Genomic DNA, 12131 nt, shown 5'->3' with positions numbered 1-12131 from the left:
CAGATATAAAAACCGCACAGCTTCACTTCCTCCTTTCGTCCCCTTCAATCCCACTGTTCCTCCGCTACTTACTTCCCGTTCCGCACCCTCCCGAGTCGACGTAGCAACCCTTTCAAGCGGACACATTCCCTCACAACCGACTTTCTCCCTCCGTGCACGTCGCATCACCTTCAAAGCAATTCACCACCGCCGTCGGAGGTGCAGATTCACCCATGAAACCCACCGTCTCCGAATGTCCGGACCCCGCGCGAGATGGCGCCCGCATCCCAGCTCCCAATCGATGTCTTCCCTAGATCGCCGCGGCGCAGCGGTGAGCCTTGGGCGCGGGTCTTCAGTTTGTCCGATGGCTTGTCGCGTGTGTGAGTCCTCGGTGCGCTATGTGAACTAGCACTCCTTTCAAAGACGGCAAAACCTTTGCTTCTTCTTCTTGCTCGTCGGCGAAACGGGAATCTTTTTTCTCTTTGTGTGCGTGCGTGTTAAGTGGGCTGCGAAGTGCCCCGTACGGAATGGGCCGTGTCCGCTGCCCCACCGGGGACCGGACGCTCGCAGCGGTGATTTCTGTGGTGGTGTTACTGTCGTGGAACTCCTACTACGTCGGATGTAGTCACTTAAGAGGTAAGGGTGCACGTGTTCACGATGTGAAGTAGAGCGAAAGAGGGCGATCTAGCCGATTTCTGAGGATGTTGCCAACGAGACGAACTTATTCAACTTCGACGCTGAAGATTTTTGTTGCATTAGGAACTACACTGTAATGGAAAAAAGGGGTAATTTATTTCTTTTTGTCGACTAGCCTGACTGATTACCGCAACCCCTTGGGGACTAAATGCACGGAAGATTAAATCCTGCTGGAGAGTAAATTTCAGGCTCAGGGATAAAATGGCGAGTAAATGCAATCTAGGGACCTAGAGTCTGCACGTACTGCCTAGTTCAACTTTTTGTTCTCCTTACAGTGTACCGTGATGCGGTATGCTATACCAACCTTACTTGTCCCTTCAGGAGTTTCTTTACTGTTAGGCCTCTTGGTAACGTCGTTTGGTAATGAACAAGAAAAAGGATGATAAGGATAATAAGGACCATGGCGTATAGTAATTTCAGTACGCAGTTCACTCTACAATCTGAAAAGCTCAGTATTAGGATTATTATACTCAACGGACAACGCCCATCTTCTTGCTGGCTCGTACCTTACGTGTCTGGTTCACAAAAGTGTTGCAGCACGAACTTCTGTCATCCGATGTGCAAGGATTCCAGCGAAATGGCGACGCCGTCCTTCAGTCTTCGTGCGCAGTGAATGCGTGACCATCACTGGTGCTTCCACCTGAGCGTCTTTCGTCTGTTTGCATGTAGGACGAGACTATACATGTTCATCACACATTACACCTTATGTTGTAGGTATTCACCAACATCTTGCATGGCATCTAAGTTTCGCTCATGTGTTGAATAAATCTTTCTTAAACAATATACTAATTCTACGAATGCTTCTTAGGAATTTCAATTTTGCAGTACCCGACTCTGCCGATCCACAGGGCGCACCACTGATACCTATATCGCAGAAAAAAATCCTAAGGTAGAACACAAATTCTTGTGCATCTGCAGGACTTTGCAGCTCTATGCATATGAAACCTAATCTTGCTCCGCATTTTATTTTGCTGGACGAAATAAAATTCCAGCAACACAAAACATCGTTTATAATCTTCCCTTTCAACAATACTGTTCTCGCACACAAAGAGAATTTTTTGTGAAATATTATGACAACCAGTATATCACCGCCTCCGGTGTCTCTTAGGGCAACTTTGTTTTCCTTTAGAGTGCATAGCATCCGAGTAGCCGAATTCGTGGGGTGACGTATCCAATGCAACCTTACCAGCTGTCTGGGTCGATGAAACACTCCCAGAAACGTTTGTTCGTTTGTTCTCAATTGAAGTGCATCCTAATTCCTCACCGGAATGCAAAACAAGCTTGTTCGTACAGTGTTGAGCTATCCGAATACTTGTTTCCCCCTGCTTACACACACCGCGTAAGCCTGCAGCGGTTCTCCAAACATTAAATACGCTGATATTATCGTACCTCATAACCTTACATTATCACTCTAGTCACAAACGAAAGAACAAAAAGCACCTCACAACACGCAGCGCACTTGAAAACTCTCGATTTTTTTTTTCGTCACAACTGCACGTCTAAGTTTGTCCTTCGGAAAGTTATCTCGAGCGCCATATTTCGATTGGGAGCAATGCAGAGTTCGAGTCTCCAACGTTCAATTAGTCAGCGTTAACGTGTGAACCTTCTCTATTAGACACTGTGAACGAAACTTAACTGACTAGAGTTAATTTAAGTTATATCCCATTCTGCTTTGCGTACGTGAATACCAAGTATACTTGATATCGGGTGCTGCTCGCAAACGCGATGGTGATGCGATAAAGAAAAAACATCGTGATGTAAGTTTCGACGAAGTCGAACTGGCTACCACAGTACGAATACACACAGCAAGTACAAACAGATGATGAGATGATGAGAAAACAACCTCGCGTCAATGGTCTTTCCATCTTTCCTATTCATTCCGAACTTCGGTACATTACGTTACGCCCTCTAACGTTCCGCCAAGCGCAAAAAACATTAGGCATTGCTGCCTCTGCGCACAGGCTAACAATTCCAAACTTGAATGTGTTATTTTACATATTTTTTTTTAAGTAGACGAAAACAAAATCCCTAGAAAAGAGAGAGCTTGTTGTATCCTTGGAAACCTTATCTCGCTGTGATTCTTCCTGAATTGCAGGTTTACACATGGAGGATCATGTAAACGTACGGTATATTAGTCGAATAATATCCGGGTACAAGACAGCGGTGTCTCTGATGTCCATGCTCCAATCCATCCCACCAGCGCTATGCCCTAAAAGCGCTTCTAACGTTTCTGATCGTTGTAGGACTTCGGTCGACACTGTGAGCCTCATTATTACATATTTTCCACAAATTGCCTCAAGCAATGACGGAAGAGCATCGTGTTACACAATGTATAAAGTCTATCCTTTCTAGCAAGTTGGCTTCTGCCTGGCTGACCTCTCCTTTTTACCTGCCTCTTTTTTTTTCTCGTAATAAACATATCCCCCCCCTATCCTTTCAGAATGCTTCTTCTTCTTACAGCAACGTCAAGTGTGGAACAGTATAATGCTGCAGGTTGGTGTAGAGCGTGTTGACTCATTTCAAAGATGAAACATCGTGTTTCAAGTATAATGCTAGACACGAAGTATGACTCTCCAATTTGAGCGTTTCAATGTCGCTATAATTAGACGAAAGATTTTTCCTCATTATAACTTTCTTCGTGGAAACTTTGGAAAACGACATAAGCCGACACAGCTTATAATTTTAAGTGCCGCCTAGCTGTGTATTTATGAAGAGGGCGGCGTTGATAGGTTTAAAACGATTACGAACCTTAATATCCCTGGCCCGTGTTACTCATCTCCAAGGAGACGGCGATTCCGGTGTCAGCAGTTTAATCTATCTAGTCAATGTTGTCGTAAAATTCATTGCTTCTTAATACCCTGTGTCGACTAATACCAGGACAAAATATTCAACATGTCTACTGAATGAATTCAGAAGGAAAACATACTCTCGTGGACCAGCTCGGTTTCTAGGTCTCGAACGACGCGGTATTGAAGTCGACGTTGCAATATGGGGAAGTCTGCCGCAATAAAGTAAGATTGTTACCAGGCGGATGCGATACAGAAAATATACCACGTATAGTGGTGGTATCTTTTATGCTGTATATGTTGAAACATTATGATTTTTATATGCATAGCACGTCCATAATTGCCATATTCGAAGGTATTCTAAAGAGTTTTCCCATCGATGTTAGACGAATAGGTGAAATAATGTCAAGAAAAGTTGGTAAAGCAAAGTTTGCAAAGTTACAAGTAAGTTTGCAAGAACATTAGTCTGGCGAAACATGTGTACACCATGGCGTGACTTAATGATAACTGATATTACTATATCGCTGTTAGGATAACCTCTCAACATCCCAAGTTCCCACTCCTGAGCGAAAAAAACTGCACAAGATCCAGCTACATGTCTGGATATGCAACTTGAAACATTCAACCATTACATTGGAGTTCCAATCCAGCAGCTTGTAACCTACTCTCCATTTTCTTCCGTTCTTTCTTCTTTTTTTTTCTTCTTTTTTGTAACCTAACCCTCCCTGAAGCATCGTACGCGCTTTGTCCTTGTTGTTTCGTCGTGAGAAACATGGCGCTTCATTAAGCTTTTTCGTCTGTTTACAATGAACGGCGGAGACAGTGACTTAATCGTGATTCTCCGCACGTATCACCTTCCCGAACATCGGGTGGCTGTTCATTAATGCGACACGGCGCTCCTCCCGTCAGAAACAGGCGCGAAAAGAAGGTGACCGGGAATTCGTGTCCTTAGGACGAGCTTCTTTTCGAGTGTTCCGGGGATTCAGCGCAGATTCTTCGGATTTTCTGCAGTACCACTCACGGAAAGAAGGAGCTCTGCCTCTAAGTGGAACCGGAAGCTGCAACTGCGCCGCAGTTTTGTACAGGCAGGCCTTAAATGGGATTATCTTGCCTTTCTGTTTAAGAGCCATCAGATGGTACAAATGTTTACTGGGTTAGGATTGATCGGATATTTGTGGGCGTTGTACTGTGTTATTTTGCTCGCGGGCCTTAATTTGTTAAAAGTGGGAAAACGTACGCATTATTCTAGTGCGAGAGTAGAGGAATTTTTTCCGTACAATTTATATTTACGACGCCATCGAAACACTTTTCACGCTACTTTCAATATAGTTAATTAATAATAATCCTAGGCTTTACGTCTCGAAACAACTGGGATCTGAATGCCACACTGGTCGGTTTGTGGATTTCTTTCGTTCACCCTCAACATACTAAACACCGTACTTAACGTCCCTCGCGGAAGACGGTGCGTCAAAGCAACTTGTACCCTGCCACCCATTTGCTGGCGTACTCGGACGGGTTGGAACCCAAGACCTTGTGATCGGTAGGCGAACACGCCCTTTCAATATAGTCGAAGACAGCTTCGACGCACTTACTCTTATTGAATTCTCTGCTTCGCAAAAAGTCCCTTCACTCAACCAAATAAGTGGGAAATACGACGGGAGCAAATTGAAGAGCGTATGGTTGCACTCGAGTTGACGCAGGGTTGCCATCACTCAAAAATCACAAATGCGTCGTCTTGCCGTCGTGCGTCCTGTGATGCTTCCCATTGCATTTGAAGGCTTCAAAATACCAAATCGATACAAAGAAACTGCGCTTGCTTGCTTCTGTTCGGTAAGTCAAGCGAAACAGAAGCTTTTTTTTTCCTGATCCTGTTTCCGTATTCGATAGGATCACGAACAGGACCGAAGAACATTGATTTTCGTCTTCTCGCGTGGCATGCGAGGTTTAAAGAGGAAACTCGAAAGCTCCCACGATGTTATCGCTCAAAAGTACGCCAAGATAAACAACGTATTATAATACTGTAGACCTAGCGGTACTATGCAAAGTACCTCTACTGCATGCATCATGCATTTTCAAACCTCATTATGCAGTGTCACGCATGTGTCGCTTTGTATACGACATAGATTGCTTCTTTTTTTTTTTCTAAATTTCTTTCGTGTCTTGTATGTCGTGCTGTCGGATAAGTTCTAAATGTGGCTTATGGTATTGGTATTCCCATCTGTTTCAGCTTTCCTCGATAAAAGCAATTTTGTTAACGGCCAAAGATGCCTGTGTCACGTGATTTCAGGCATACCATCAATCTTTCATGTAATCCACCACTTTCTTTGCCACTTTCAACTTGTTTGCATTTGACAAGGTTCCATACTGCGCGATGCGTGCATAGCTTCTCTTTGACTTCCTTTATCTTTCCCACTTCACCCATTTCCCTCATTTCCTCTTACCACCATTATACTCATCATCGGTTCTTCTTCACGAAAAATCCGAAACTAAGCCTCGTTCACCGAAATCAGTGTTCTACACTCCAAAACTGCTACGTAATCAACATCCTTCATGTCTACCACACTCTAGGATTCTTGGATAGCTCTCAGCACTTGGATAGCACTCTAGGATAGCTTGTAGGATTCATACACCTTACACCCACACGTTCATGACTTCTTAGCTCATCACTGAAGTGCGTGTGACACGGAACCTTCCAAGACCAACGTAAGTTTGTTTGTTTATTTGTTTGTAAGGAAAATAAAAGAGGAGCAACGGAAGTCTTCGCTGTGGGAATCATTGCTTCCATAGTACAATATTCAGCTGTGTCAGGATGTAATATGAAGTGGTACCATTATTCATCCACCATCCGATCACCTTATCGCTTAATATCATACTAATCACTGTGTCCCGCGTAGTGATGCAGAAATTTAGCGGCAAATTTCCTCACTCGTCACTACATGTGCTTGTTTTCGTTGCGGCAGCCAGCAGCTAAACCCACGAACCGCTATGCGCTCGAACTTCAGGAACATCCGTCTGCACTGCAGTCCTTCACCGCTTCTTCTTTTACTTCTTTTGAGAACAATGAACGCAAAAGAAGAGCAGTGCTTTTCGCCGTTAAGAAAAATCGTTCCTGCATGAACGCGAGCAATCTCTGTAATGAACAATGTCATGCCCCATAAATACGGGAGTAGTGCCATGAAAGGCGGTAGTGCCACGGTGCGCCCTTAAAACCAAAAGTCTCCGGGACGAGCAAGCAAGCAAGCAAAAAGAGCCGCCATCTCATTGTGTTTACTCCGCAACAATATGCACTCGTTGGAAGGCTGCACGAAAAAAATAAAAAGAAAAGGAAACTCCATAAATCTCGAAGTTTTCCTTTCCCACTAGGCATGCTTCTGTCATAAATAATAACCTTGACCAAAAGCATCGCCGCTGGAACGTGCCAGCTTCCACGGAATGCGCTTTATTCGATTATTGCGTTTGCGTGCGGCTTTTCTGGCGTTACCGTTCCGTAAATATTCTAATATGCGAGAAGTGAGACGAGGAACCAAGTTAATGATGATTACCTCTGTAAATTGTTACTAGCTTATTCATGCTGTAGCGCGTACCTGCAGGAAAATTAAAGCGCGCAATTACAATCTAAGTACACCTTTCGCACTCGCACGTGAATGACATTTCGCATACTGGGTGTCTGGCTTAAAGCTTTCACAAGCTGCACCTGGTAATGGGCGGTCCAATATGACTACAGAGCTTTTTTTGTTGTTCCCTGTTAGCTCCGCGAAGCAACCATAGGTATGAGCCGCGTACAACCACGTGAACGGATTGAGAGTGGACAGCAGGAAGGAGTGGGGGACAGGAGGGGGTTAGTATGCGTCCTGGGCCGGCTTCAGGGGTTACTGGTGGAAGGCGATCATCCTAACCACTACTCCACGCGAGCTGGGAATAGAGAGCTATAGAATGAGAAAGACCAGAGAAACGAAACGAGAAGTGAAGATCGAAATATGGCGGTCGTCGAAAAAGCCAGACAGCAGAGACAACAGTGGAAAAACTAGAAGTGGAAAGTTATGGCAGAACAATCGCACAACCGCATTATTATTCGTCCAAATAGAAATCATGCGAGAACACCAGCTTGTTGCAACACGGAATACGAAACCAATTTAAAGCATGGATATATGGGACTTTTAGAACCGACTACACCATGCGCTTTGGAACCCTAAAGCGATAAGAAGTCACCCCCATCCACTGCGCAAACCGCTGTGCCGGTTCACGGCATGAGCAGTGACGGCCCTTAATTGCTTTGGGACTCCGATGCGCTCGGAGTATCCCATTCAAAATCTCTTTATGGCATTAGTTTGCACGTATGTCCCTAGATTAAACAAAATGGAAGATAACGCAGTTCACTCTAAGAAACAAGAATATTGAGGAGTAATTACTGCTTCTAGATCCCTAGATTGCAATCTCTCGGGTCTTTGCTCCCCAACAGAAAAATCTACTCCCCAGCAATAAACTTCGCAAATGCGTGGTTCCCCTGATTGGAACGGTCTATGAAACTATATCCAACAATTTGATGGAATTCAACGAAACATAATTGAGCAATTTTCCGCCGACAGAGCAAAATATAATACGCGCGTCTAAGGATTTTATAATTGATGTATCAGCTTCATTCAAAGTCACACACACACACACACATAAATGGGATGATGATGTGGTCAAAGTCAAAGTAGTAGTTATGTACGCAGATTATGGTACATAGGAATGTGAGGACAAAGCATGGAATGCAGTCCGAATTGCATCCCCGCAATACTCTCTGAAATCGTCCTCCAGCCAGTTAATCAAAACAAATCAATCAAGTTAGATCAAATCAGTCAATCCATCTTCATTTATCGATAGCAGCGTTCGCTGAACCCAAAGCTGATTGCACCAAACACTTTGAGTCTTCGTTTCACTTACATAATGTTCGATTTTCTCTTCGATGAAGCCCACAAAAATGAATTCCGTAATCGAGCCATTTGTAATGGTGCGTCCTGCCGTACCCGGACACAGAGACAGAGAGAAAGAGAGCGATAAAAATAAGAGAAAATTTCGGTACAAAAATGAAGTTGAGCAGGACGATCCCGATGGAAGGTTTTAATTAATTTTCCAGATTAAATTACTCTGACGTCTGTATTGGTGCGTCGTCGTCGGTCGTGTTGGGCGTAGCAGCCCCGGCACGGAAGGAAATTGAAGCGCGCCTTCGGTAATCACTCATCGCGTGTCTGTGGTACAGTCGTGCTCGTTAACTATTGCTCAGTTCGATTTGTCACACAATCCGGATATGTGGCCGAAGGAAAGAAAAATAATAATAGAAGTTCGATTATGATGCATTCTAACAAAAAAAAAGGAGCAATGTTAGTCATTCGGGGACAACATGCATTATACTAGAATCATTTGTCCCTAACGGGACTAGTCCCTAAAGTAGGGAGTGTATTACTCCCTTCCGAGATGCATGTACGCTTATACGACTTCTAGGGACTATTTGCAGTTCTGCCCCCCTCCTCACTACTTCATCGTCAGAATATAATTGTTATCATCGTCTCTTTATGTGTGTGTGTGTGCAGTTCTGGGGAGCAAATTTTGGGGTTCAACGGACTAAAATGGGGATTTGGGAAGTAGAAGCTGTAATTGCTCTACTGCCATCCCTATTTACCATCGTTCATCACCTCATCATCAGGACACATCACATCACATCCTGCCCCATTGTGCCTTGGGGTAGTGGGCCGCACCTTACGTGGCGAATTTCCCCATTCATTATCATTAACTTATTTGTTGTTGTTGTTGTTGCTCTACTGCAAGTATTTTTTTTTTCTTTAGAGTGTAGTAACGAACGCCTTCGCAGGTCTGCTGCAATAGCCACAACAATAACTAAGAACAAAAATATGCTCATAGATATAACACAATATAAGCAGTTACAAGTGGAGCCTCGTTATTATATACCCACCACAGGCGAACAATTTACGTGCCTCACGATAATGCGTGGTGACGGTGATGTGATAAAGAAAAAAATGGGGACGTGAGTCGCGGTGAAGTCGAACTGGCTACACCAGGACGCCAATGGCGAGGACAATGGGTGATGGACGGTTGGTGATGGTGGACGAATTGGTGATGATGATGTGATAAAGAAAAAAAAATGGCAACGGGAGTTTTCCTTGCGCTTGTACGGCGTACTTGTCGCTTTGTGCTGACCCGGGTTCGAATCGCCAGGCGCCGGCTGTGCTGTCTGCATTTTTTAACCTGTGTTTTCCTTAAGACGCTAAATGTCGGCGCAGTTCCCTGTGAAGTCGGCCCAGGACGCTCGATCCACCCCTCCTCCCCTCTTCGATAGTCGTGAGGTTGCCAGCCGGAAGGTGGCCGACTACCGCGAACAATTCCATCGCCACCACCGAGTGCCTGGGGGCACTGAACAGGCTTTATGTATGTAGGTGGCATTGTCTCTATTGGTTTATGCCATATATTCTGCTCTGAAATCTGGTAATAGGCAGCTCCACCTTTGTTAAGTTCTGTAGCTGAATCGTAACCGCAACGGTGGAAAATAAACTATATTTTTGATTATCTGGTTCCGGCTGGCTGATGATGGCTACTCGATAAGCGTGGCAACCGACGCTAGTAGCACCATTACAGGGTCGTGTTTCGATGGTCACCCACGCTCGTTAGAGTCTTCGAGCAGTTCCCAATATAGGACGGCTGCCTATTCTAAGTATCATACATCGCACTTGTATTGTTGGCACGTGCGATTCGCCGACCACGGCCGGCGATGAGACTTCGATCGGGTTTTCGGAAACGCTGTATTTAGTGCTCGACGTTTTCCTTGCTGCGCCAAAAGGAAACTGCAACGAAGTCATCCTTGGAAATAAGCGTTCTACTTCACTCGTTGGATCACTCAGTCATCAGTAATATGTTTTTGTGCACATTACGAAAAAAACGTAAGTTGTATTTACATTCTGTACGCTCTAGCCGTGCGTATTCAGCCTTGTAAGACTGTAAAGGTTACAGGCTCGCGACTTTTTTTCTCCAAACGCTTCGTACAAAGACCGAAGTTTTCTTTGCGGATGCGAGCAGCTCTCGGTAATGCTCTCGGTTCTTAGTCGAACAAATCCTCATACAACCCAATCCCTGCATGGAAAGGCACAAGTAGGATTCAGTATTCTGGAGGAGCCGACTTTAAGGTAGGCCGCATCCAGCCATTCTGGACACGAGAGGACGGTTTTCTTTCTGTGAAGACCAAGCTAGAAAATACGACTACACTTCTATACGTCACGTATTTCACGACAAAAACATTTCCGTGAATCCCCTGTCATTCAAGTGTTCGTAAACACCCGTGTTAAAGTTTTTCACCCCTGTGCATGGATCGGCGTGAGCATCACCGCACGTGAACGCCATTAGTTCTTCATTTCGATTCCATTGAACCGTTGCTCGTCGCCCGCTATCGGTCCCTTCTTTATTCTTGAACACCCCGCATTATGGATTGACGTATAGAGCGATACGCTTGATAGAACAAAGCTTGACGACGGGTTAGCTGGTATAAACGACCAGTGATGGCCATTAACTACTTCTACAGTAGTTTAACTATAACTACTAACTACTTCGCGATGGAGTAGTTTAACTAGTAGTTCAACTACTTTTCAGAGGAAGTAGTTCTACTACTTCTTTAACTACTGCAATGTATTTTAACTACATCTATAACTACTTAACGTTACCCATCGACACCAATCCCATTCTATAGTGTTCTTGGACACCGAAATAGGAATCACAAGCAGTGATAAAAGTGAAGATTTAGTACACATGCACGCCACAATCGCTCTGCACCTCCGTTCTCATCAAACAAGTAGCTCAAGGTAAAAGTCGGAAGCACAATCGTGCTTAAAACTTGCGGCAAAATCTGAAGTAGTTGGCGCCTGCAATAACCTAACTACTGTATATGACTACTCGATATAGTAGTTTAACTAGTAGTTGCCACTACATTTCTGCAAGTAGTTGATAACTACTTTTTAACTACAATCAGGTAGTTTAACTACATGTAGTTAACTACTGGCCATCACTGTAAACGACTCCTAATTCAAAGTCTAGGCGCAAATTCTAGGTAGACAGAAGCTTCTGACCAGCATATTGTTCTCTACCAATTATATCACTTTCTGCGAACGGTGGAGATCATTTTCGGCCATTTGCTTATTATTACACCACCAATTTTAACGCCACCCAGTAACGAGAATAATTCAACGCACTCGTACAGACCGCGAAGCCCCCCCAGTTCCTATCGAAAACACGTTGCAGCCCTGGAAGAGTCTCTTTCCCACGAACCCCATGTCCCGTGTGGATTCTTCTTGAGGCATTTGCATGATCGATAGCGTCGGTGACAAGCGGTTCGTTGCTTCCAATGAAGGAAGGGTCATTCGTGGACCCGGAGGCTATCAGACCTGCACGCGCTCCCGAGCATGGTTCATGTCACAACCCATTCACAAGGAGCCCAATTGGCTGCTCCACGCACGCACGCACTAGCATGCGCTGCCATGCATCCTTAGTGTACGAGGGTTATTATTCACTGTGGGAGTACAGAGGAGACGACGGGTTAGTTCGTCGGCTCGTTGTGCGAGGTGTCAAGAAGCTCATCAACTGATGGTGATGAAAGTGGAATGTGAAACGGATGGTTACGTTTGTGTG

The 12131-nt window shown here is 44.7% G+C and overlaps 1 protein-coding gene across 1 annotated transcript in view; it reads left to right on the top strand.

The window, feature by feature from the left end:
* The first annotated feature begins 331 nt into the window (after positions 1 to 331).
* Positions 332 to 12131, top strand: part of LOC135367118 (hemicentin-1-like) — a 134903-nt gene continuing 123103 nt past the window's right edge. The window contains exon 1 of the mRNA XM_064600234.1: positions 332 to 615. Within this exon, the coding sequence (XP_064456304.1) occupies positions 507 to 615 (109 nt within the window). The 5' untranslated portion in view covers positions 332 to 506. The remainder of the gene's footprint in view (positions 616 to 12131) is intronic.

This window comes from Ornithodoros turicata, chromosome 8, assembly GCF_037126465.1.
Source record: "Ornithodoros turicata isolate Travis chromosome 8, ASM3712646v1, whole genome shotgun sequence".
NCBI classification, from domain to species: domain Eukaryota; kingdom Metazoa; phylum Arthropoda; class Arachnida; order Ixodida; family Argasidae; genus Ornithodoros; species Ornithodoros turicata.
The sequence above is the reverse complement of the archived record's forward strand: the minus strand, read 5'-3'. Positions and strand labels throughout refer to the sequence as shown.